The sequence below is a fragment of the Apostichopus japonicus genome, chromosome 19 (assembly GCF_037975245.1).
Source record: "Apostichopus japonicus isolate 1M-3 chromosome 19, ASM3797524v1, whole genome shotgun sequence".
In the NCBI taxonomy this organism is placed as follows: Eukaryota; Metazoa; Echinodermata; class Holothuroidea; order Aspidochirotida; family Stichopodidae; genus Apostichopus; species Apostichopus japonicus.
This window is the reverse complement of record NC_092579.1, coordinates 21,208,842-21,236,818: the sequence shown is the minus strand read 5'-3', so window position 1 is coordinate 21,236,818 and position 27,977 is coordinate 21,208,842. Positions and strand designations below refer to the sequence as shown.

Here is a 27,977-nt window from a genome sequence, read left to right as displayed (position 1 = left end):
TATATATATATATATATATATATATATATATACATAACTTTATATATATACATAACTTCATATATATATATATATATATATATATATATATATATATATATATATAAATATATATATATATATAAATATTAATATATATATTTGTCATTGTATATATATATATATATTACTTTCAATCAATGGGAAGTGAAGTAGCAGATATATTTGAACCAGATATATATTGTATGCATACCAGCAGAATATTATTATGGCAGTCAGAAATCTCATCCGAGTGACTAGAATACGTTTATTGGCCAATAAATTGTAGAGTGACTACCAGTCTTGAGTTCCTATTGGTAGACTAAACCTACACAGAGAGTGATGTGTATATGCCACCTATAAAATGGCAACCTGCAAAGTTGGGAATTGGTCATTTGGTTGAATCTCAGACGGAGGAAAAGTTGTTTCTGAAAGCCTGCTCTACCAACCCAGGTTAATCGGGTAATAATGTAACAAAATTTACTTTATCGTTATAGAATTATGCATCAATAAGTATTAACTTAAAAAGTATGTCTTACAGTTTAATGTACAGGATGCTTCAGAAGTCGTCAGATTAGAAAATAATATAATTATTATAATGTCTGTGTAATGAATGTTATAGTGTGAAGACTACACCAAATAGTATGTAAAGATTGGATAGGGTTTCTCCTTGTAATTTCTTCAATTTTCTCTCAAAATACCTATTAGTTAATATGTACAGATATAAAGTTACCATATTGTTAAGTGCATGCAAAGAGTTGCTTATCAAGAAATCTGTTCAAGTTAAAAGAGTTGTGTGTTTGCAGGGCACCTTGAGGAGGAAGTAGGAGAATGCTATGAAACCTTTGTATTGTCTCATCTTACAAATGTCTCTGCTGTCACTTATGCTTCAGGCCTTCCCCTTTGAACAAATCTATGCATAATATTTATTGTAATTGTTTTCCAAATTGACTTGAACCAACGTATGAAAACATTTACAAAAGATTTAAACTTTTTCGTCATATCACACAGTGGAAATCTCTCAACAGAGCAAACAAAATCTCTCAACAATTTAAAAGTTGGATGGATTATTTATGAATGCATGAAGTAGCCACTGTTTTGTTTTAATTTTTTTTAATAATAGCATGGAAATTAAGGTGAAAAAATGAGAAGCCACCAAAAAATAGGCTTCATGCAAGTTAATATTGCTGTTGTGTACCAGACTTTTCTTTGTTGACATTTAGTTGTAGACTTACTATTGATCATCAAAATAAATAAATAAATAATATCAGTCCAATTTTCGGGAACATTAGCCTTTTGTGTAATTACTGCGATATATCTGTCGCCAATATGTGTAAAGAAAACACTGATTTGTTTTGCTGTAATTAATGTACTGTATTTTCCATTTTCTACTTTCTTCAGTGAGTCGTCATGGCTATGCTTACCATTGAAACAAGTTTTATCAAGAGTAACCTGAACTACAAGGACCTCATTCCTGTCATTGAAGAATGTATGGCCGACGTCTCTCGCCGCATCACGGGGGAAATTGAACAACCTGTGAGAACCGTCATAAAAGCTGAAAAGAAGAAGGGGTGAGTGACTACTTTGCAAAAATAGGATTCCAGGAAATCTTCTCATTTACCAATTAAAATATTGTTTTTTTCTGTTGTTAGACGTTGTGGTACATACACCTTATAAACTATGACAATCTTCATGATATAGATTTGCTGAGGCAACTTTTTAGCAAGCTACAATAGAAGCATCTCTCTGTCTGTTGACCAGTGTGTCTGCTTGTCTGTCTGTCTGTTAGGATAGCTAGCTAACTGCCTATATAGTTAGGTATCTGTCTAGCTAGCTAGCTAACTATAGTCTTACAAATACTAAGGCATTCCTATAATTCTTAATCCCACTCAAATTGCATAATTTAATTGTTTTAAAAAAAATATGATATCCTTAACATATACATGTTATATAACAAGTGTATGTACCTTTGACTTTTTAGCAACAGATATTTTTTCAAACAGATTCACCCACTCAAAACAAGGAGCTGATTGGTTATAAAAAAAATCAGTCCAGTATTTGCTGATAAATCCTTCTTGGCATCTTAAAGTAATTTTTAGTAAAACTTACGTTATAAATATGATAATTTTTGGTTCCTTACTGGAAGCAAATTAATTAAGTTTTGCAGTCAGGTTGTATGGGTGTGTCTGTGTATGTGTTGTGCATCTGTGACACTTGATTGGGTCCGCGATAACTCAACAACGTAGTGATGAATATTTGTCATACTTGCTATGTAGATGAATTTATAGTGAGAAGGTGTGCCCTGTCAGTTTTGGCGCCGACTGATATTAATAAGGTTATGGGGTCAAACATAAAAAATTTACATTGCGATAACTCTACAAACGTAAATCAGATTGTAGCCAAACTTGGTATACAGTTGTTGGTTAATAGCTGGTACATGTAGGCCTAAGTTGTTTGGGACCATCTAGGCCTCTAAATAATCCACTCCCAATTTTTGGCTGGGTGGGCCCAAATTTGATTTCCACCTCAAATGCATTTTGAGACCCATTCTTTGGGCCCAAATTTGTGGGGCCCACTATGTTTGAATATATGTTGTACAATAATTGAAAGCCTTCTTTCAACAAGTTGTTGTGGCTTATATATGAATTTTGTGTTGCACTATTTCTACCCTCATCATGTATATTACATTCAAAGACATAGTAAAGATTGTTTAATAGAACAGAATTAAGCTGTGTATACCTGCAGACTCTTCAGGCTACTTCATGTTTGACAGAGCATTGATAATATGGGTGTAGTAAGTTTGCAGGTAGCACAGCTTTTAGATATCAATATAACAGCATCCCAATGCATAACATACATATGTGAAACTTTCAGTTCATTGGTCTGCAATATTGTGCATAGATGTATCTACTACAATATTACCATAGCTGACTATTTTTCAGAGAAGTTTAGTTTTGTTTAATGAGAATAATTAATGCATATATATCCCAGACTCTCAGTGACGTCTTATTCAAAGTTTACCATATGGGTGGTACCTCTGCAATTGGTTGCAGCAAATATTCATTAGACCCAGTACAATATGTCCAACAAAGAAATTCTCCAAAGGTTTCCTCCATTAATATAGAGAATAAAGTGGTGAACTTATAGACTTTTCAAAGACGGGAAAAATGTAATTTATGAAATTTGTAGCACAACACACTGTAGTCGTACCCCTCCCTCCCTCATGGTCTCCATAATAATGGGTGTTTGGGTAAAGGGGGAGGAGGAGGCCTGAAGCAAGAGGGCAATGGCAGGAATTTGTTTATGGTTAATATCTTTGTCATATTTAAGTTTCTAAATAATCTCTATGAAGTTTCTATGCAATGAAACAAAAATAAGGTATGGATTTTGTGTTAACCGTCAGTTGCTTATACAGTATGATTGATGTCCTACTTTTACTCTCATTTCAGAGTGTTTTTCATCTTTCCAGTATATTCCGAGAAGGAGAATGTCTTTACCACCAAAATCATAAGAAGATTTCATGACAATGCGTCACAAGGGTTACCTGTGCATCAGTCCACAATCTGGCTGTATGATGGTTCAACAGGAGTTCCAAAGGCAGTGAGTCAAATGTTTAATTCTAATCTGAATTGACAACACAAGTATATCATCAAAGAAAGTATTTCTTCTTATTATGTTTTATAGCTTTAAAGTTTGTTCAAAACCTCAGTTTGCATGTTCCTATACTGCATGCAGATCTGAATCTAAGGTCATGAAAACGTGTTGACTAATTTAGTACATTTTAGTTTCATGGATTTACATGGATGACCGTTTATTGCTAATTTAAAAAAACTGGCTCCACAGGCAAACTTAAGTTACCTACAAGTACCCATGTATAGCCATTAGAAGCTGTGTATTTAGATGATATGTTAATTTTACCCAACACATATTACTGTCACCCCTATATGTGTACCGTTATCTTATCTTATCACATGTTTGGTACCCCCAAATGTTTGATGCCCACAAAATGAAAGTTGCCATGTCCAAGAAATCCCTTACACAGGAAGAAACACAAACATTTTGACTTCTGCTGACTATTACTTTATTATGTGTACCTCAAAGGTTCTGCTGATTTGAAGCTGTTTATGATTTCTAAACATGATTAAACCTCAAAAGCTATAAACCATGGGGGACAACCAGAAGAAAGCCTTAAAAATTTGCCTTGTATGATAACTGTAGAAGGAGGGAGGATTCATTTTTGTTTTTGGAGGGAATCCCCCATGCACCCACCCCTACACATGGGGGTCTGAAAGAAAATGATGAATTGCAAACATCAAAACATGTCTGCAAAATGACATTGTTGGGAAATAAAGCATTAAAACCCATTTTGACTGCATCCATGTGTTAACTTGGACGACCAGAATTTTGGTGATGTGCTGACATAATCTATGCTGTCCTGATGAGGTACAAAGATAATTAGAGCAGTACGACTTTACATCAAAAGTGAATAAATATTGTATTTGGTTATCTAACTTCAAGCCGAAATAAAAATGCAGACTAAAAACTCCAACGTCGTCTCAATAACTAGACTTCAATCCTTGATTGTTCCATTACAGTGTAGTTTATGATATTACATAATCTTTCACTGTTGCCAATAATTTTTTATCAAATTTTCTCTTTTCCAACAGACCATGGATGGTGGGTGTATTTCTCTAATGAGAACTGCCGCAGCTTCTGCTGTAGCAACAAAGGTATCAATATGGGTCATCAGGCATAAACAAAAATGTCGTACTATGTGGCAACATTCAATTGAGCACTATTGGGCGTGATCAAAGTCTGTAAAAGTTTACAATATGGCGTTAGGATTGGCTAAATGGTTCAGTACTTTTGTATGTATGTATGTATGCGTGTATGTATGTATGTATTTTAGATCCTCCTACAATCAGGAACTCGCGAAGAAGCCTCATTGGCTTATCAAAGTCGCAAGCTGACCGAAGTCAGTCTCTTACATTCATATTTAACATCCATGATTATGAATTGTCAATTGTCAACAACTCTGTAACTGGACGACATACAGTAATCTTGGAGTGACTCGAACCGGGGACCTTAAGATTGGAAGGCACCAGCTTTTTTTGCTAATATTTATTGAACTATTAGTTCAAAATGCAGACAAAAAAATGATTCTAATTGAAGAGTTAAAGCTGTATTCATAAGGATATGTTAGTCTCTTGTGATTTGATAATGTCACTTCATCTGAAAGGAAAACAATTTTTAAATACCATTAAAGCCAAAATTACCTTTAATAGGCAAGAACAAAAATATCCAGTTTGATGTGTCTTTACATGCACAAGAAGATATACACGTTCATCTTCTCTTTTTTGGGGTGATTTTGAAAATTTTGTTGTTGAAAGTGAAGCAATAGTAGCTGCTGTTTATGATGATGACTATGCTGTTTGCGACCGTCTCAATTCGGTGTAATTTTGCATAATGATGTGGTTATCATTATTGAAATATTAATACTTGTTTTATCATGTCAACTTGGTTATAATACAAGCAAACTGTTATACAAAGGTCCTTTGTGGATTTTAATCTTCATATCTATTGTGCTGTATTTGACATTTTTCTATTCTTCTCTTACAGTATCTTGCCCCAAAGAACAGTAAAATCCACACTATTCTTGGAGCAGGAGGCCAAGCTAAGTCTCACCTGGAATGTCTTGCAGCTATTTGTAACTTTGAAGAGGTGATTCTCAGTTTATTCTATGCTTACATTGGAGTGTTTCTCAATAACCTCAAAATGTGATAGGTTTATATGTGTGAAAGTAAGTGGGCCTGACATTTCGATCCTAGCAGGATCTTCTTTCAGAGGCTGAATGACAAGTAACAGAAACTACAAGGGACAAAGCACAGAATACAGATAGGTTAACGAGCATGGTGAACACAAAAGAGATTGATGTAAATGTAAACAGATTTGAAGTTGACGAAGGGTGGAGAGAAGAAAGAAACTAACAGGGCGAAGAGGACAGGTAGCTAGGAGATAAACCATAGAGGGACATTAGAGAAGATTAAGGGATTAAGTGAAGAGGGTAGGGATTGAACTGCAGAAGGACAAACACAGGAAAGTAAATGATATCAAAGTGTCAAGGTCCTCTAGGACAATTAAAAACCCGCATGCTATGTGACACGACCCAAAAGTGTTTCCTCAAAATGTTTCTGTGGGTTGTGTGATTTTTCCAGACAGTTTTCAAAGCTCGCAGATGTGCATTGTCCAAGTTACGTTTCTGACGAGTATGTGTGGGTCTGGTGGCTCATGACTCGGTCGTCATGGAAACACCTGATGGACCAAATAGGTTTAGTGGAACTCTGCTCTAACATGATAAATTTCTTCTAGGTTCGAGTATGGAACCACAACTACCCAAAAGCCGAAGCGTTTGCCAAGAAACACGGAGTAAAGGCCTACCAGTCGGCAGAGGAGGCCGTGAGAGGAGCAGATGTGATCACCACGGTTACTCTAACATCAACACCGATTCTCTTTAAGGACTGGGTGAAGGAAGGAGCTCACATTAACGGTATTACAGAATTTTAACTGGTTGTTCATTAGATATGTGTTACGTCCATAATATATCAAAGTAGGCAAGAAGGCCTGTTAAACATTGAAAGAAAGTAACTTAAGAACATGTCAGAGTATGTTTATTCCATTTCTTTATCATCTCAACCACATACAAACATGTAAGTTATGTGGGTATATATTCATACACCGATATTGTTTGATACTCTGCAATTATGGCATTTGCTATCATCATACTGTGTGTGAAAGTCCTCAAGAAAACATTGTCTTGGATTATCAGAGCATGTTGATCCGTTTGATGATTCAATCAACTAATTGCTTTTGTGATAATTTGAAGAATCTAACTATTGGCATATTATAAAACAGATTTGTAGTACAATAAATTTGCTACTTTGAATGGAACATTGGAAAAATGTTTACATTATTTTTTTACTCTTTCTTCAGCTGTTGGTGCACCGGTACCTTACCGCCAGGAAGTAGAGTCTGCCCTCATGAGAACTGCAGTAGTGTATACCGATTGTAGAGAAACGGCTCTGAAAATGTCTGGGGATATTACCAAGTCAAAGGTAATGTAAGACAATGTGGACTAGAAGTTTCCAGCTCAGCCGTAGATCTGACTGGTCGCTATTAATGAGGTGATGGAGGATAGTTAAAGAAAGTGGAGGCGGCAAATAGATAAAAAGCCCCCTCAACTTGAGCACTGGAGAATGAACACAGGTTCTATTTATTCTAATGCCAAAAATTGGTGAAGTCACTTACTCCCTATGTTTCATGCTCTAACCATTCCATGCAATCTAACTGAGGCCCTTGTAAGGATTACTTTAGGCAGAATTTTTGTTCTGATGTATTTCAATTTTGAGGCAAAATGAAAATATAGAAGAGTTAGTATGTGTAATGTCTCTACAGCTATTTGGCTTCAGAAGATATTCAGCATTAGTGTACGCCCATTCTACGGAGTGCTCCTTTATAGCTAGATTGATGTGGCTTTTACTGTCTCAGTGAAGGCCTAAATGTCTAATTCTAATAAACTCAGCCAAACATGTCCTTTCAGGCTCACATTAATACATTCTAGTGTAAATATGACCAAAGCTATTTGGGATTAAAATGTCCTGTGTAGTTAACAATAACAAAATCATGATATGGTGCTTTGTTCCCCTCATCTTAGCCCCTCTGACAAAAACTGATTAATGAAAATTATAAATGTCAACCAAAAATAAGTAAATAAAGACAGTGTCTTGTTTCTGTCCATAACTGCTCTTTTGGAAAATATTACCTAGGTCATTTTCTTTCTTCCTTTCCATTTTTTTGGTGTGACCCAAATCATCCTTTGAGTACTGAAGAAATATATTAGTCACCAAGATCCTCCAGGATGTTGTCCCAGTGAGAGGCTGCATATTTCATTAGAAATTTCACAATCTGGCAGTAACAAGTCACCTCTATGTCCTTCATGATCCAAAATGGACACTGCGGCAAAAAGTTGCATATTTTCCATGATACGCAGCAATACGTTGCTATCAACATCAACGACAAGATAGGGGTACTTAAGACATTATAATAATTTCATAAGAACAGATGGAATAAAGCATAAACTTTGAAGGTTTGCAAAAAAAAATATATATATATATATATATATGAAATCATTCTACCTCCAGGCTCCAATCTTTGCTGAAATTGGAGAGATAATCTTGGGTAAGGCGGAAGCAAAGCGAAACGAGACGACCATCTTCACATCGCTCGGTAAGTGACCAAAGTTGTTACCATTGTGGATGATCTTGAAATAACCAGACAATGGCAGCCATTTTGCATTTGGTTTCCTTTGTTCAAGGAAGAAAACACTTTCTATAGGACATTACCTTACATTTCAGCCAAACTGTGATAATAAGGTGAATCCTTTTATTTGTCATTGAATATTTATTCTGATGTCAATTTGATCACTTAAAATATTCATGATTGTATTTGGTGAAGTCAAAGCTGACAACATGAATTTGCATGAAGTGAATAATTCCCACTCACTGTACCAATTGTACATATCTTACCGAGTGCTATGAAAAGCACATCGCATTTGGTCCTGCTCTTGAAAGGGATGCTACTATAATAGCCTACAGACCAACCGTTACCCCGAGATAACCGGTCGGGTCTTTTCCCCTTCAAATCCTCGTACGTAACACTGTCATCATCATACAGTTAGTCCTGATGTAAGGGGACTGTGGTTGAGAGTGGATAAAGTTGCTTAGCTATTTCGTGCCAATATCTATATTCTTATATACATATATAGCTGTACATGCATGTGTGATGAAAACATATTAAAGTGTCACAACTTATTTCATTTATTTTCTCCTCCATTTAAGGTATGGCAATTGAAGATTTGGTTACAGCTAATTTAATCTACAACAAGTACACACAGATGTACACATCTGTGACAGCCATCTCTGTAAGGCCTCCAGTGAGGGAGCTTTCTTATCCATAATTCAATGTGCCATTTTTTCCCCTTTTCTTTTGGCAACCATTTTGCTATCGTTGTTGTTAATTTACTTATGGCAATGTATTAAATATCATTGTCGAAGATATTCAATCATTGTTGTTGATAATGTCAGGGTGGCTTTGGTTTCAAACTTATATGGTAAAAGTTTCAATTTTTTCGGAGGGCATGGGTTAATGTTATTTAATAATTTTTGAAGTGTTCTGCATTATTAATACCAGATGTCACAGTATGAACTATCCGTGCAGGTACGTAGACTGAAACTAATGCCATCGTACGTATAAACTCGATAGCTCGTGATTGGCAAAAAGTAATAAGGAAAATGAGAGAAAAGAAACCAACTGCATTTACAATGAATATAGTTCTAACTTTTATTTTCAAAGTTGGACAGATGTAGTTTTAACCATTGTTAACCAGGTTGCATATCTCTATTTGACCAAAAGATCACTGAATGGTACACGACAGTAAACGGACAATAGTTTTAGTTTAACGACAGACTGGCATGTACAAACGAAACAAACCAATATGTAGACTTTTATTATCTGAAAGGTTTATATACCTGACTGAATCATGTTAACAGTAGAGTAAAGGTCAGTTACCGTAGGGACATTAATGTATGTATTATGACTACAACAATGTTCCTACAGTGGTATCAAATTTGACACAACATGTCCGTTGCAAATGACATTTGAAATAAAGGAAATAATTCAAACAAAATATTATTAAAAATTACAACGTGTCCTACATCTATTCTAGTGTGTCTGTGCACTCTACCCTCACACATCCCTACTTTTTCTTGCAATATTTAAACTAAACTGACAGTTCTTTCTGCTTACTGCCAGTGTAATCTTAAGAACCAAGATCTAAGAATTCCCCTTCCCTTCCCCCCCCCTCCCTCCATCCCACCAGGAAACTTTCAATTCTTGTTTCAGGCATCTAAATTGTCATGCCTGCCACGGCAGATTCCAGCGACTTGTAGTCCCATGTCACCATCAGCCCGTCGATGCCTGTGGTGGTAAATTTGGTGACGTTTTCCTTGGCCCCGGAGTGGATGGTCACGCACGTGATGGAGTTCTGGTGAACAGAGGACTTGCCAGTATCTTTTGCAGTGGAGGCTTTTTTGTCCATACCACGGAACATGTCCATAGCGCTGAGGAGGAGGAGAAAATCCAGCAAAAGATCAAGTACAAAACATTGGTTATGGTATTATTCTACTCTAGTAATAACGAATGTACTGCTGCTCCATACAAATGCTGTGAAGTTCTTCTTGCCGCCCAAGATGATTCAAACCCTGTTCACCTTCCACCAGTTCCCAACTTTATGTTTGCTACAAAGACGAATATCCCTGCTCCATACAATGCCTACAAAATTCTTCTCAACGCCCAAAATAATACGACCCTAGTCCACATCCCTCAGGTTTGCTCATTTTGTCACTCCTTGACACTACTCTAGATATGAGTGAACTGCTCCATACAACCATTACAGAGTTAATCTTGTCACCTTTGAGGTGCAGTCTGCTGGTAAAATACAGCTTTGACCTTCAAGGCAATAAACAACCTCAGCCCAGAGTGTTATATGCAATTAGGTTATACCTAGGAATGATTGTAGGCTTAGGCTACATATTTATGTACCAAACAATCTTTTCATACTGTATATCTTGTCATCCTGAAGACTTTTTAAATATCTATATTCCAGTGTGTGTTATAAGAGATAATTAATTTATGTGTCCTGTCTCACATTTAGAGCTGTAGCTATAATTGCTTAAGTAATTAATCAATAAAATAATGAGGAATAATTAATATTTTTCTCTTGGATTAACATCATAAGATATGCTAACAGCAGCTATAAAATCAGGTTTGGTTAAGTATCTTTTGCAAGAATTTGGCCAAATAGACCAAAGTTTGTCCATAACATTCCAGTCACATAACCTTTACATTTAATGAATGTGTATTGGGTTTTGGGAGGTGGGGGGGGTGGGGAGGAGGTGTATGACCATCTAACTTCATTTTGCTCTGACAGTTGTAATTCTTATATACTTGGAGTCAGACACTTACGACATCTTAGATTCTGCTTTCTTGTTGTTTCCTCCGAGTTTCTTCAAGAAGGTGATGCTGCCGTCGTTACCCACCTTGAACAGCAACAATTCACAGTCGTGACCCTATAAGTTAATGTTAAGTAGAAGAAAACAAAAGGGTAATCTGTCTATCTTTAATATGTTCAATCAGTTGATCATAAATGTCTAATGATTGTTACCAATCATGAGCACTGACTGATTGTTACCAACAGCCACACTGATGAACTATACCAACCATCAACACTGATTTTAGTTAACAATCACCAAACACTCATGAAAGGTTACCAACAGCCAGCACTGCTTTTTATTAACCTACAGCCAACACTACTGAAATGTTGCCAATTGTCAACACTAATGAATGTTACCAACTTCCAACACTAATGAATGTTACCAACCACTAAGGCTGAGGGATCTGAATGATCTATAAACAACTTTAAAATGACTTCAACATTATCTACTCTTCCAAAATGTTTAAACCTTTACTTAGCCAATATTTTAAAGTTCCTTTTATCTGGCACATTCGGGGGATGACTGTGAAATGTGATTCCTGGAATACAATGTAACTACAGACCCGCCCCCCATCCCTTCCCCTAGGCTATGGTGGAGATATGAACAGCTCAGTTGATAGAAAGATGTCATAAAAACAAACATACTGCAGTCAGAAGGCTTTGTGGTCCAGACCACATGACAGATAGAAATGGAAGGTACGTAGTCTTCAGTTTGGTAACTTTCATCTCGGAGGGAGCAACGGCCAAGTTGATGCTGCTGTCGTGGCCGACCCAGGCGAGTTGATCCCCACTGTTGTTGAAGGAGACGCTGTGAATCCATCCACCTGGAAAGTTATGAAGTCAGGTTTCAAATTACTTCTTAAGCATCCCACAGTGATACGATACTCTAAGAATGTGAATTAACAACCTTAACTTGTAAGTATGTGAAAATCTATAATGTTGTGAAAAGCATATTGACATATAAGTTGCAAGCTGGCTTTTCATTGCATTTACTATGATCAAATAAAGAAATTTTCCCAAGTGCCTTGTATAATGTACCCTGCCATATAATGCCACCACAACTATACATCAAAGTATGCTATAAAAACCTAAAAGAAATTTAATCCTAAAATGCTGGGCCACACATGGGTAATTGCTAAATTAACTATGTCCTACTATGCAATGTTACCTGGAATTGAACACACAGTTGTACCATCCATCCCATTCAGCATTGGGGCAACCATTTCATTTCATAAAAATTTCAAAAATAATGACAACACTCTATGCAGCACTGAAATCCATGAAGGTGATACAGATCACACATAACAACATATTTTATCTTGGCACCTACTTGTACGATTTAAAAACGTTATCACAGTTTGCCAAACAATCATGTATCAATACACTGATATTACATTGTAACGTTTCAATGATAATTTGACCAAAGTATAATTGAAGTCTGACCAGCAGTGGCTGATATAAGTTGCTTGAATTCATAAAGGAGGGCAGTATTTCAAAACAGTGAGACCAGTATTGTTCACACAGGCTGAGTAGCAAAATGATTTTAAAGCCTCATTTCTCAGCTATGTCAGACTTCGTATCATAATTTTCACTGAGACATAAACAGTAATAAATGTTTCATAGCAACAGTTGTTACTATCATTTTTTTTATTTTAATGACTGTGTTTTATTTTAAAACAAACCCTGAATTATGGCTTACCTTCCCCACCTCCAAATTCCTGCATCACCATTCCAAAAGTCATCTTCTTGCCCCAGGGTGTAGCAGTGGGCTTGTCCTCAATTTCCTTGATGTAAGCTGAGAACACTCTGAAAATGATAGTGAACTAGTGCTGGTAAACTTCTGTCTTCTACTATCATTTAGTCTTTTTGCTCTTCAATCAAGAATACAATATTATTTTGGACACAATTTACTTTTTCAATTCCCTAAAGCCATTTCTGTACTCCGCCTTAATATTCCAGAATCAAATGCTTGAGCCACATAATCAAATAACACATTGACCATCAAATTCCTTGTCATCTGCACACTTCTTATGTTGTCAATTTGTGAAAACCTTGTCGAGAATAAAAAACAGGCAAACTTCACCGATTAAGGTCAATTCCAAGGGAGGTCATTCTTCTTTTGACTCACCTGGCCTTGAAGTCAGTTGAGCCAGTCGCGAGCAGAATGTTATTTGGATGCCAGTCCAAGCAGGTAACAGTGGAACGAATGGGCTTCTTGATGTGCTTGCTCACCCACCTAATTCAAACCAATCATTTCATAGCTATGGTTAGCATAGCAATAAAGATTCCATTTCTAATGAAAGATATTCTTTATATTGTAACATACAAAACAGTGTGAATTTGTTACAGATTGATAATTTCTATGGCTTTTCAGTATTAACAACAACAACACAAATCCCTCCTCACATAACATATGAGATTGTCTTTTCTCCCTTGCCCATTACCAACCCCCCCCCCCATCCTCCAACTGATGTACAAGTCATTAATAAACACGGCAAGGGATTCATCTTATCAGTCGATGCAGTGGTATATTATTCATTTGTTAAGTATAGAGTCGTACACCACACTTCTTCATACCATAACACCTTTCTTTTTCTTTTTATATGTCAGCTGCAGTACCATTTTAACCCAACTCATTACCCCACAGAGTGACCTCCCCCCCCCCCAGGATGGGAACCACTGAGCTGGAATGACAGATGACAAGAAAACTCACCAGTCATTTTCCTGTTCAAAGTAACAGACTGATACAAGACGAGCTCCACTGCCAACTGCGAACTTGTTCTCTGGTGAGGAAAAGAGGGAAGAAATGAAGGTTGAAGAAAAGAAAATTAATCACTTATGATTAAAAGGTAACAATGCCTTGATGAAATTTGAAAACGGGTCGATTTCACTTTAATTCATATGAGTATACTTCCTAATAACATACTTGCAGAAAAACAGAAAAAAACTTTTTTCAATCAATTTCTTGAATGTTTTTGCTTGCCACTCAAAATTTATAGGACAGACCTGAAACAGGATTTATGTACGAGAGTGGAAAGGGCGATCTTATTGTAGTAGCTATTACACTGTTTGACTATGAGAACCTTACCTGATGGTAAACGCTACCATGAAAACCTAATATTTTCAAAATGATTAGTAACAGCAGTATATGTTTCATCACTTAACGTACCTTCCTTACCATACAACATTTATGAAATACCTATCCTAACAACAAAAATTGCAAAAATTCTCAGAAATTTGTACGCTGACGTTACAACACAAGTCATTTGAAACCCACTAGGTTAACAACCATGTTTCCTTAACCACCCCTCTTTTTCTGTTCCTTCTTCAAAATCCTAATGAGAAACTTTTGGATTAAACGTCCATCTCACCTTCTGGGGACCACTTGACGCAGGTAGCCGCCCTGTTGATACGCAGGATAACGAGGGTCGGTTTCCACACGTTGCTCCCGTTCAGAGTCCATACGTAAGCATTACGATCCTATGAAAAGATTATTTGAGTCAGTGAGAGACCACTTTCTATGCAAATACAATGTTAACGTTTGGTGAAAACTTGCTTTCAATTCTTCGTACATAGAATGACTCAAAACTTATGAAGTTGCAAAACAATCGTACATTTCTTGTTGAAAACAATATTCATTCCATCATTTCCAATAATCAAATCCAGAAGCATTCAAATAATTCTTTACGTTTAAACCTTAACGTTAGCCAGTTAGCCAAGTACTTGTGGGATTAAAAGTTTTGTTCTGCCGAGTAGAAAACGAGGTATGACTGAAGCCTTTAGAAGATCTGAAATTTGATACTCACTGTGCCAGAGGTCACAATCCTGTTACTGTTGGGAGCCCAGTCAATACTGGTGACTCGTTGGGTATGCTGAAAATGCAAGAAGTAACTGTTCATTGTATAGACCTACAAAGAATACTAGAAGTTTATACTACTTTATACAAAGGCTATAATATGGCCAAAATATGATTATAAATTATGACCAAGAAATTTTATTAGAGGATATTGATGGGCAGCAGACCATGTGATAGAGACAAAATATATTCCCACTCACTACTGCTGTTGCTGCTGACAGACCAATCTATCCAAATTTTCAAGACGCTACAAGCTCTTTTCTATCATTGACTGTGTGCCTGATTCATGAAGAATTGAACGGTATAAATTTCTATCAGGTGAGTTCTACAACCGACAGAAACTGACTGGCAGCAGAGGGCTGGGGGAGTGGGGGTGAACAGTGCTAATACCAGTTCCCTCGAGACACAACAGTTAGCGAGTAAAAGTTGTGAGGAGACAGGTGAGGAAGTAAAATAGAAACTGCTATCAAGTCATTTCAACAACCGGACAATTTATGTTTTACGTTGCCAGATGTTACTTGAGCTGAAAGACACCAAGCAGAATACATGTCTCCTTTAGTAGAATATATACAGAGACTTGAGCAAGTTGAATTTGAGAAACTCGTAATTCATTAGCTCACCTCAGAGAGAGTATGGATGCCATCACTAAACACTACAAAGGTAGACACAACAGCACAAGACTAATTCATAAGCTCACCTCAGAAAGAGTATGGATGCAATCGTATTCTTTTCCTTTCTTCTGGTAAATCTTCACTTCGTGAGAATTCAGGGACACGGCAACTTCTGTTTGATGTCAAAAGCATAGATGTTGGAAAACACTTAAACGTATCATTCTGCCAGCAGTACTATTGTTTGTCAAAAGGAAACAATCAACACGAACATAAAATGAAAAATATTGGAAAGAGCACTGATCGGAAAAAGTGTATTGACCCCAAACTATCCCAAGTCTTCTGCTCTGCCAACTGATCCATACAGTGCAAAAAAACTTAAGGCAACTGGTTATTTTATCAACCTCCTTTTAATTTTTTTGCCATTTTTTTACTGGATTTACAAGTCAGAAGACACACAATCATAAGGTCCCAGGTTCGAGTCACACAGTTACAGAGTTGTTGAAAATTGACAATTCATAATCATGGACATTCAATATGAATGTAAGAGACTGACTTTGGTCAGCTTGCGGCTTTGATAAGCCAATGAGGCTTCTTCGCGAGTTCCTGCTTGCAGGAGGATCTAAAATACATACATACCTACCACATACCAATGCACCCTGTCCCCTTTCCCTAATCTCCACCCCACATGTCGTGTCCTCGCACCCATGTTCCTGGAAAACTCCCTCCCGTCCTCTGATCCAATCCCACCCTTCTCCTCATTCCCGGCTTCATCCTGAGGCTGCCCACAATACAAACTGTATCCCAGTTACCCTCGATGAAGATCAAGAAATACTTACGTGTCCTGTCCTTGTTCCACGAGTGGCACGTGACTGGTTCTAAACCAAACTGGAATTTCTCCATCGTTTGGACAAGCTGATGTTGTCGATCACAAACAGGGGACTAAGACCTGATAACGGTAAATAAAGTAAAACAAGCACGATGAAATTAAACATTATATATCTATGGAAATTTGAAACATGTCAAAAGAAGGAAGCTGAGAGGGGGCTAAAGCCAAGCGGCATAGAATATATAATATTGTATGCTCTGCAGTTTCAACTGATAAGCACTGCTAGTCTGCAGCGATAATCTCTATTGTTTGATTCAATTCATCTTAGCAGAGCAGGAATTTGTATCTGCTATAACTAGTTTTCTTTTTTAACACAGTGGAAATTTTAATCACATGTATGTGATACTGTATACATGCAGTGCAAGAGGTACAGATATGTCACAAACTGATTACAGTTAACATCGTAACAAAGGTAAGAGGAGGGGTAGGGGAGGGGGAGTCTCAAACGACTTGGATTCTTCATATAAGTGTCTAACCATACTGTGATTCTTACAAGTTGGTGGTACTGTATGTTCATAATTTGGTAAAATCCTGGTACCAGTAATTTTAAAATTTATGGTTGTTTTAACCATAAAAACACTGAAAATACAAAAGTTTCCAGTACACCATCTGTGCTGCAACCTTGCCACTTGTATGAAAATATGAATATTTGCAATATAACAGTTTGGCATACAGTGGCGTCACCAGACTTTTCAGTCTGGGGGGGCACAGGGGGGGCACCAGCATTTGATGGGGGGGCACTTAGATGGATACGTATCGCCGTCCTGGGGGAGGGGTCTAAGGGGAGGGGGTGCCCCCCAGGCGCGGCGGAACGGGAAAATTATTGGGAGGGGGGCTAATGTGTAGAGACTATCTAAGCGGAGCGCCACCATCGGTTGGCGCGGAGCGTACAAGAAAATTTGGGGTTTTTCAAACCCCCAGATGGCCAGAAAGGGCACTTCCCGAGTGTTTTATGCTGCGAATACCTAGCCCTAAAATATGGGTCTCAAGCCTGCAATTTCTCAGATTGCACGTAAAAGTCTGTAAAAACATTGTAATTTGTATATTCGATGGTGTTTTAAGAGAGTAGCTATTACTCGTAGTGTACTCGCTAAGACGTTTTTGAGTGTAGTAAGGGGATGTTGGAGAACTGGCTGAAATGAAGCAAGTCATTGGTCTAAGACGAAGTTGTGTTGCGCATACCGGTACTCACACTCACTGCTTCCACTTTTCACGGGGCGTGAAGACGCGGTTGGGGTGACAATGTGGTCTATAGTAAGAGGACGGGCCGAGGGTCCCCCCCCCAGCATTTACTAAAATTATTACACCTATATAGTATACGTGTGCATCGGACAGATCGACAAGTATGCATTGAAAAATGGGCAGATGCACGTTTCAGAGCCTTGGTAAATATTGGGGGGGGGGCTTATCATGCATTTTCCCCCTCAACTTTTTCATTGGAGGCTGAGCCCCCCAAGCCCCCCCCCGGTTCCACCGCCACTGCCCTCCCTCCCCTTTGGAAAATTTTCGCATACGGAGGATGGGCTAGATGCAAAATGCTGCCACATTTGATGCTAAATTCGATCTGAAGATATCTCCAGAAATTGCTATTTTTGAGGTAATGATTTTAACAAGGCGCAGAATTTTGCAGAGGATATGAACCACATGCTGTCGATATTATGCCTAACCCTATATCAATAGAACCTACATTTGTTGAATTAATGTGTGCATGACCCCCGACTCCTTTCTTGTCCTTCTCGTTTTCGCCCATTATCTATTAAGATGTAACAGGTTTCAGCATCGTTATTGGCTCCTATCAGGGATCTCACCATGCAATCCAAAATTTGATCACACATCGAGTATGGCTCAGTATGCAGGTGTGAACATTCGCCATTTGTTCCTACAAGCATCTGACCTCAAATGACCTCTGCACGCCCTACACAACAGGGTTAATATATGGGTCCACAAATATAGGCAAGTACAGTGCCTGCGGACCCTCACATTCTCACAATTCATCAGCTCCTAACCTGTCAACCTCAGACCAAGGCAACATATTGCAGTACCCTCCCTTCTCACAGTCATGTAGCTCGCGAAGCGGACGTGTATATCCGCTGGTACGGCGTGAGCACTGACAAATTCAATGTAAATATCGACACCTGTTGTGAAAGCGCGGGTTACGACTTCGATACCCGACGTTCAAGGATAAACTTTTTCATTTTTTCGCAGCTCATTTGAAGAAAATACGAATTACTGTGCTTCTTTGTCCTTATGAAAAACCAACTCAGATGATGGGAGTTGAATATAACAAAATATATATATATATTTTTTTACCAACCCAAATCTCAGATGGGGGGGCACTCGGGGGGCACTAGGTTTTCCAGGGGGGGCACGTGCCCCCCCTGGCCCCCCCTTGGCGACGCCACTGTTGGCATAACATCCCATATCTCTGTTAATACCATAACCATAGTGTACACAGGTATTCTACCCTGGATAAAAAGCGTCAGAACACATGCTTATATGCTTATTAAACTTGTACAGGCAATGGCAGGGTGACCTTTGAACCCTCAGGCTATACAGCCTCACTGTGGAAAATTTGCCATACACATCAGTGTATACTGTATTGTGGAATGCAGCTTAGGGTATTATAATTAAAAAGAGTTCCCTGCTTACAGTGTATACTGTACACATTTAAGTTCAGCTGGCCACAAAGTCAGACACTTATAACATAACAATGAGAGTTTGACAGTCTTGAAGTGGGAGTGTTTGCTCATATAAGGTGACCAACATAGGAAGTCTGTTATCAACAGCGAAAGTCTGTTACCAACATAGGAAGTCAGTTACCAACATAGGAAGTATGTTACCAACATAGGAAGTCTGTGTAACCAACATAGGAAGTCTGTTACCAACATAGGAAGTCTGTTACCAACATAGGAAGTCCGTTACCAACATAGGAAGTCTGTTACTAACATATGAAGTCTGTTACCAACATAGGAAGTCTGTTACCAACATAGGAAGTCTGTAACCAACCATGAAGATTGATTCTAGTTGCAATACTGTTTAGATTCGATCATGCATATAATTCGCACAGACACTTTACAGACAGTGGCATCAATGCATGATCAATGAGACCTACAAGGCAAATACTCTGTCTCTAATCTGTTGATCAGGTAAGTACTAGAAAACTCGCTTCTTTGACTAGTGTTACCATATTTTATCTAAAAGGTGGTGGGTGGAGGGGGGGAGGGGGATTGTTGTAGTCCACAGAAGGTGTCTAAGTTGAGGAGTTTTAAGGGTTCCCCAATCTCTCTTTGTGGGCAAAGAATGAGTTTGAAGGGGCTCCATGAAAGTGATACTAGCAGAAAACGTGCAAAAACTGTTAATATGATAATTTCAACTGTAATTGCCAAATCACCATTAAAAATGCTTTTCCACTACAGGAATATTTATTACAACTTTTTGGACTATTGAAAACTCTGGACATATCTTAAAAATTTGTAAAACCACTGATTCCTGACACTCACATAAGGTAAGTAAGAAAAACAAGGACAGGTCCTGTGAAATCTGGATTATGTTAAACCTTTCTGTAACCAAGTTGAATATCACTATTTATCTGAAATTACTGAAAAGATATCTACAGTAGAAGTTAGAACCAGCTTTTATCAGTGACACAGCTTCGGGTTTAAAGATAGCAAAGAATGTGATCTATAAACATTGTCACTGTGTGTGTATTATATATGTACTGTATATACATGCATGAGAATGAAGGCCTCCACACTTGGCCAGGAGTTTCTTAGCCTAACTACACTGAAAGTTATTCTCAGTGAGTTTCTTGTAGTACTTGTCTCATTGTACATGTACAAAGTTGGCATCCAGTAGTGCTTATTTATTGTGCATATTTCTAAGTAATACCATCATGAAATATGTAACCTGCAGGTTGTCAGTGGACACACAAAAGGGTTATCATAATTTCTCTTAAATTAACTGCACAGTGATCACTACTGAGAATGAGGCAAAGACCATAGCCAATGACAGAAGCAGCAAGTTCCAACTAGAAAATAGTCTTGAAATACCACAAGACAGAACTGTTCTTTTTAGCACAGTAAAAATTACAATGTTGCTCCAATCTACCTTCCTAACACCCCCTAACCACCCTTTCAAAGTCTTGTTTTGAACTGCACTCATGCCATGATATTTTTTTTCTTTCTTTTTATTCCCCTTTTTCCAGGATTATTTGTGTTCGCCATGGAGATAATGAAACCTTTGATATCCACTCACTCTCTAGCGAAAATCCTTAAAGAGAGAGTTTCCACGCCAATCATAATCGTCTTAGATGCTTCATGGCACAACCCCCTTACCAAAAGGAACCCATTGGAAGAATACCGACAACAACATATTCCCAACGCCGGCTTCTTTGACACTAACGAATGTTCCGACAAGTCTTCCCCCTATTCTGTCATGCTGCCATCGTGTGAAACTTTCGAAGAATACGTGGGCCAGCTCGGAATAGACAACGACACCCATGTCGTTGTGTACGACACCTACAATGGATTCCGTATCTCGTCGAGGGCATGGTGGATGTTTCGTGTTTTCGGACACGAAAGAGTTTCGGTCTTAGAGGGAGGTCTTACGAAGTGGATTTCTGATGGATACCAGGTGACTAGTACCCTACCGACTGTCGCAGAGAAAAAGTTTAAAGCTACTCTGAACTCCTCGCTGAAAGTAGAGTTTGAGGAAATCTACGCGCTGATGAAAGGTGGAAAGGCGGACCAACTGATGGACTCTAGACCTCGTGACTGGTTCTATGGGATGGACTACCCAGAAAATGAGAGTAGGTCATTTGACTGCACATGAAACTAATGACTAGAAAGCTACATCAGAACGATTCGTCAGGATCAATTGCTATTCTCGTTCTTTCCTCTACTCCTCTGTCCTGAATATTGTGAGGAACTCAATCCGATAAGTATCTTCATGTAAAATAAGGAGATGGATAGTGTACACAGCAATCAAGAAGTGTTCAACCTTCCCCCCCTCCTCCCTTCCTCTCACTCTCCCATAACTCCATTCCTAAAAGCTAATTTGTAAAATAATTAGTTGAAGTGAAAAGCTTTGAAACTATGTGGAAATGCTAACAGATCCACTCTCAATATACAGCTCCTGTAGCCAGTCTTGCTATAAGCATTCAGAGATGATGTGAGCCATTTTATGACATAGTCTCCTCACCACACCACACACAGCCTACCCTCATTCCTCTATCACTATGATTACCCTCCATCAACACTAATTTGACTTGTCAACATTGTTTTCCTTTTGTTTGGTTGGTTTTCAGAATGGAAGAGTTGGCATATACCCGGTTCCATCAACATTCCTTGGACTGAGTTCCTCAATGATGACAAACTCACTGTTAAGTCAAGAGAAGAACTGTTAGCTTTGTTTGAGAGAAACCAGATAGATTTATCGAGCCCAATTAAATCGACCTGCAGGAGGGGAATCTACGCTTGTGCTGCAGCCCTGGCTGCATTTGTAGCGGGGAGAGAAGACGTCCCTGTTTATGATGGTTCTTGGGAAGAATTTTCTTGCAGGGCCAAACGAGAGGACTACATGACAGATGCATGAATGCCTGACCAAAAGAATCAGCAAACAATGATCTTATGTCAGGCAAATGTTACATGGCAAGATAATGACATTAATAAATGAACAAGTACTAGGTCATGATAATTATAATAATATTAATAAATGAGACTTCTATAGTACCAAATCAGTAGACAAAAGTCACTGCTCAAGGCGCTTTACAAAGAAAGCAGATACACTACTACTAAACTGTATCTTGATTTATATACTGATAACGTATCAGCTCAATACATCTTCGCAAAACCATCCTGTAACTGCATAAGAAGAGTATTTATAAAAGCAATGTTGGATGTTATCTAAGGTTAACAGCTACGATTTAAATCAAGTGTAGTAGTAGTACTCTTACCTTTCTACTTGGAGCAATTATAAGCCGATTCCACATTAACATAAAGCGAGGTAACTCTGTGCTTACCTCACGATGTTTTATCATTTACCAGTGGGTTTGGGTGGGTTGGTCTCAGGACAAGGGTTGATGTTTAATACATGTAAGCCCCACAACAGAACCTTGGTGGAGTTGTAGTTTTGATCACTCAGTTTGAATATAAACAGTAATTTAATTCAAGGAGCAGTGCAACAGGAATTGTGGTGTAAGAATTAAAGGCTGGCCAAACTGGCTCAGTTGTAGATCGGTACATTGATTCTGTCAACAATTTAAATGACTTTTTGATCTGAAAAGTTGCACTAGTTACTCTCTCCAAATTTGGACTATTGCCAGGATGTTTACAATAGATCACTTGCTTAAATTCTCCCATTTGCAATATCATATTAACAGAACAAGAGGTCAGAACAGGTTCATTAGTTTAAGGTGTATCCATTGATTTAGGTTAAAAAACTGCACTGGAGGCTTTGGCCCACTGCCCAAAATATATTTCTGGAATTTAAGTAAAACTATTGTGCAGGCTGAAAGTCACCTGAAGGTTGCCAAAGCCTTTGTCGGACTTTAGGACCAAACCGTGGGGTGACACATACTGTAACACCAGCATACGTTAATAGTTAAGTGTGTGGGTGTAGGATTTATAATTCAACATGACGTGAGGCTTTTGTCTCCAAAATGACAAAAAACTATCTTTATAGAAAGCCAAAGCTATCCTGATTGTCACTTGAAGGTTATCTGTGGCTCAAAGTCACCTGAAGGTTACTCTGAGAGCGAACAAACTGGCAAGAAAGGCTTTGTCTGGTCTTTCATTATGATTGGTATTCCTTGATTAACTATATAAATGGAAAACAAAGAATACCAATTGCCTTTTATGCTACTGTACTTTATACGAAAAGCTTTTCTAGTTGAGTTATGTCTTTGTTTTGTCATTCTTTAGTGCCTTGAACTCGCTCACGTGATGTCCATTGCGAAGCACAACGTAAGAGTAAAAGGAAGAAATTTTCATATTTTGCGATAACAGTACCAATCCATGTCAAATTAACATGATTCTTTTGCCAATTTCCATGTGACCTCAGAATTGACAATGGCTCATCATTGGCAGTCATTTCCAGATATCTCAAAACAACATAAGACTGAACATTATGAAAAAGAGATCTAAGAGGCATTCAACCACGGATGGAAGGCAGTTATTTTGTATCACAAATTCCCTATATGCCATTTAGACAAACTGCATTGGAGACACCATAAAGTTATAAATATCTCTATGTTTTTTTTTTTCATGAATTAGAGGCAAAGTTCTCAATTGCACAATTAATATACATTTTTTTGTAAAACAATAATATAGTTGACCACTCAAAGTATATATTTGAAGATAATAGCAACAATCAATTCACTGTCAAACATTTAGACTATGTAGCAAAATTTAAATACCATTCACAACTTTGGACACATGCCATCACATGTTTGTTTTAGATAATTCTGTACCTTATCGCAATAGACTAAAATTTTAGCTAAACACAAAAAATATTCAGAATGGCATTGAGTCCCTATAATTTTTTATGGGCAATCTGTCACATTGGTACAGCTAATGTGAGTTTGACTTTATCAACTCATCTGCTAATTGCTGAGTTCTTAGAGCCAACTATGTCCAAATCAATCCAGATACATTCAACTCATTGGACTTTTTAAGTTTCTAGAGTTGACTGGGCCTATGATATGCCATAATGCATACCACAGGTGTGCCAATATTTACTTGAACAGATATTGACAAGAGATTTTTTTAAATATTTTTTTATCAATGCATGTTAAGTATAGAAATACATGTGGGTAACATATAGCAGAAGTTGTTATCGTAGCCTACCTACATAATGTAGTACATGTATGTAGTTTACCACTAGGCTTAACTCTATGCTTAAACATTAGAACAAAAAACATTTAACATGGAAAAGATCATTACTTTACATGACACGTTTTCTAGCGCCAGTGATTAGCAAAATTTGGTTGGCCGAGCATCTGGCTACAGTTAACATGACAATAAAATGGCATTTGTACACGTAACAGTACTTAGTCCCTAGCTCACCCCACTAAGGAAGTAACACGACAGTTACTGAATGTTACTTAGGCTAGGGCCTACGCCTTCGTTAGGAATATGAGCAAGAACCTAATTTTGTTGGCTTTTCAGTTATGGCCTTCCTTAACGGAAAGTTTGGGCACTTGGTAAATAATATATATAACGTTATGCAAAATAAGTTACTTTTTTATTCAAGAATTCGCGGACTCTGGTCAGTCAACACGAATTCGCCAGATGAGAGACGTTTATTAATGCTTTGGTCCGTGAAACACTGTGCAATGTATAGGCTACGCGGTTGACAACACATATTACTAATAGGCCGGGTGTTGACTAATACGCGGAAGTAAATTAAACGGGAAAGGGACGGCCAAGCTGTATATCATGGGAGGCCGTTTAGACATATGTACTTCTGTTAAAACAGACATCTGCAGTATTAAATTTTTGCATTTTTGTGTTACTCATATTGTAGTCATCTTCAAGCCGTCATTGTAGAAATGAGAAATTCCACCACAGTTAGTTCGGTTCTTTTGAGAACCACTTTTGTACGCATGGTTAATTTATTTATTTCTAGGAATCTAAATTCCATTCACCTGCAGATCAGGAGATTTAAATTTATACTGGAGGATACATGTCGTTCTTGTACATGGCACATGCAGGCTATGTTTCAGACTCTAAATAGTGGTCAGGTGCCATATTGCTCCACGCAGGCAAATATATGACCAACAAACCGACCACCGTCATCGACTGAGGTCGGTGATATAAGTGGTTGCAATGCTTTTCCCTTTTTGTTTCTTTCCTTCTGTGATCTTTTAACTAAAGTTCAAAGTTATTGTTTTGTCAATTTACGATTGAGTATAGTTCAGCCACCATAGCTTACTTGATCAAATTTATCGTACGATATTATTATATTTTTTTTCAGAAGGGGAGACTAGCATAGTGAACTGATCTAAAGTTACCAAGGCACCAGTTCCAGGGCAACAAGCATATTGCTATTGTATATGCTGAATTGTGTGATGCCAAAAACGACAAACTCATTGTTTCGGTAATCACTGGTGTAATTCCCAAGGTGGTGCCATCGTCGTGAAGTACAAGAGTCCCGGTGCGATAAGCAATTAAGAATTGATTGGTCGGTCGATATCGAATGTTCTAATAAGCTATTAACTAGAGGTGAGTTGAAATCACGAATTGACTGCAAAACTCACAAACGACAAATAAGGAATTCTAAGGCTGGTGAAGTGGTAATAAATAATACTTCCTTTGGCAAAATAAGGCATTAACTGTTTACAATTCCTCAGAGGAAAGAACATATCACACTTTTGTTCTACGTAGGACAAAGGGTCATTTGGAGTCAACAGATGTCGAAGTATGCAAACCTTAAAAATAATACCTGGAAGCGTAAACCTTCGTTAAACTTCATATTTGGTATGTTACCCTGACGTCAACAGCCTATTGTTTTGAGGGAGGTGGAGGTAATTTGGGGTCAACAGAGATGAACGACTGAAAACCATGTAAAGCACAATACGTCCGAAAGTTAAGTTTGGACAAACTTCACATTTACTACATACAGCGGTACAAGGGCGGCGGAACCGGGGGGGGGCACAGGGGGCACGTGCCCCCCACTTTTCCTCAGGTTAAAAATGTGCCCTTTTTCTACCAAAAAATTTCTAAATAAAAAAAGAGTGAACAAAGCGAAACCCACGTCGAATGAAATATTTCGGGAAGTTTTAAATGTATAATACCACAGGCGTAAGAGCCCAATTTGAATTGGGGAGGCTGTAACGACTTGCCCGAAAAATATTACCAAAATTTTTCGCGCGCGTAGCGCGCGTTCAACATCTTAATGTGCATATCATATAGGCATGCGTTGGTTATTACATCGCATGCCAATAACATACAATCATTGCCCGTGTTATAACCCTTCCAAATTGGTTGGAATTATTGGCAAAGTCGTTACAATAATAATGATCATAATAATATCAGTTTAACCATTGAAAAACACATAGAAAATTATTTTTCTTTCAGTATTTTCACATATTTCATTTGGTTTCATGCATGTATCGATCGCGTGTGCAGGGACTTGGACTTTATAATGATTTCACCTCATTTTGTCTTTTTCCTTGTTTCCCAATTTGCACATAAGATATTGCAGTGCTAATATGCATTGCTTCCTTGAGGGGGGGGGGGGGTGGCGTTGATGGAGTGATGTGTATACGCAAATAAGATAATACAATAAGAGTTATAAAGGGTACTAAATATCAGGCTGCATCAGTCCAATCGAATTTCTGCTAAGTGCCCTTCGACGTTGGTGCCCCCCCCCCCCCCCAGATTGAAAGTGCTTCCGCCGCCCTTGCAGCGGTAGTGACCAAATAATTATATTGCTTTTGATAAGAGTCGAACTTCATTTGAGGTCAAATTTCATTCACAAAATCATTCATTCACAAAATATCTCAAAAAGTACACCGTGGTTGTTATATTTAGTATGTTTACCGAGTATAGAGACCTAACTTTTTTTTAATTGATTTCTAAAGAAGTATACCAGTCCCATCCTTTTTTAAGTTGGCTAACAAACTACAATTTAATTTGTCCATTTCCAAACATGTAGTCACCTTATACCAACGCGATTACTTCACTCTTCTGTTTATCAATCATCACGGTCACTTTTGTGACATGTTACTTACATGGCTTTTACACTTTAAGTTGTCAAAACAGTGATGAAAATTTCACTCATTGAACTTTAAAGTGTATGGTTTTTTAGCAGATTTGAGTTTCAGATTTGAGTTTCAGACTAATTAAGTTCCCAAATTGTTTTTAAAATATTAATTTTTGTACGTAGTTTTCAATGGAGCACAGAAGAATGAAAGCTTCTGTTGCGTTCAAGTTCCATAAAACGCATCGGGACTAACACTGCCGTGTTTACATTTGGTTTGGAGTAGCTTCCACCCCCGAATAGCCTCACGGGAAATTTGTCCTGAAAGGAAGAACTGCCCATTTAACCTGTGCGTTACCATTGTAAAACGGGAGCCTGCGACATCATATGCCATTGGGGCTGGGGTATAGGTGTGTGTGTGTGTGAGGGGGGGGGGGGTTATTGGAAGCTAGGCGTGTGGGGGGGGGGTTAGGATTCCAGAAAACTGTCACTTCTCATGCAATAGTAACTGGGATTGAGAAGCAACGTTTTTCTTTATTTTATGAAAAATAAAGTATAGACCTATTAATAACTCAAAGTATTATGGATGAGCCGGGAGCCTTGATTTTACCAAACTGTGTCCAAAGCGCTAAGAGTCCAGAGTCAACTGCATGAGTCATATTTTGTTTATGGTATTTTACTCCAAACTAATGCTGAAGACCCTTCCCGGCCACAATTTCCCTCACCAGAAAGTGCAAATGACGGTCATAGTAGCAACATATAGAAGTATTACACGATAATACCATAATATGGTGCAAT

General features: G+C 37.9%; 4 protein-coding genes across 5 annotated transcripts in view; 3 read left to right on the top strand and 1 right to left on the bottom strand.

Annotated features, from left to right (window-relative positions):
• LOC139959589 (large ribosomal subunit protein uL3-like) overlaps nucleotides 1–27,977 on the top strand; it is a 108,203-nt gene that overhangs the window by 28,216 nt on the left and 52,010 nt on the right. The window lies entirely within an intron of this gene.
• LOC139959591 (ketimine reductase mu-crystallin-like) lies at nucleotides 162–9,772 on the top strand. Its single transcript, XM_071957317.1, has 9 exons — nucleotides 162–480; nucleotides 1,420–1,589; nucleotides 3,468–3,618; nucleotides 4,686–4,748; nucleotides 5,638–5,739; nucleotides 6,388–6,565; nucleotides 7,009–7,130; nucleotides 8,217–8,301; nucleotides 8,913–9,772. The coding sequence occupies exons 2-9, from the start codon at nucleotides 1,429–1,431 to the stop codon at nucleotides 9,029–9,031; spliced, it is 981 nt and encodes a 326-aa protein (XP_071813418.1). The 5' UTR covers nucleotides 162–480; nucleotides 1,420–1,428; the 3' UTR covers nucleotides 9,032–9,772.
• Nucleotides 9,401–24,874, bottom strand: LOC139959590 (actin-related protein 2/3 complex subunit 1A-B-like). The gene is made up of 11 exons (XM_071957315.1): nucleotides 24,716–24,874; nucleotides 16,429–16,538; nucleotides 15,679–15,764; nucleotides 14,932–14,997; nucleotides 14,497–14,605; nucleotides 13,839–13,908; nucleotides 13,254–13,361; nucleotides 12,825–12,931; nucleotides 11,771–11,949; nucleotides 11,098–11,201; nucleotides 9,401–10,193 (listed from the first exon to the last, which is right to left on the bottom strand). Exons 2-11 carry the CDS (start codon nucleotides 16,490–16,492, stop codon nucleotides 9,980–9,982), a joined length of 1,107 nt encoding a protein of 368 aa, XP_071813416.1. The 5' UTR covers nucleotides 16,493–16,538; nucleotides 24,716–24,874; the 3' UTR covers nucleotides 9,401–9,979.
• LOC139959593 (thiosulfate sulfurtransferase-like) lies at nucleotides 19,074–24,706 on the top strand. Of its 2 annotated transcripts, XM_071957319.1 has the most exons (4): nucleotides 19,075–19,624; nucleotides 19,895–19,983; nucleotides 20,683–21,285; nucleotides 21,784–24,706. In XM_071957319.1, the coding sequence occupies exons 3-4, from the start codon at nucleotides 20,700–20,702 to the stop codon at nucleotides 22,068–22,070; spliced, it is 873 nt and encodes a 290-aa protein (XP_071813420.1). In that variant the 5' UTR covers nucleotides 19,075–19,624; nucleotides 19,895–19,983; nucleotides 20,683–20,699; the 3' UTR covers nucleotides 22,071–24,706. The 2 variants fall into 2 exon arrangements, with proteins under 2 accessions (XP_071813421.1, XP_071813420.1); XM_071957320.1 differs by lacking the exon at nucleotides 19,895–19,983 and having other exon boundaries at nucleotides 19,074–19,624.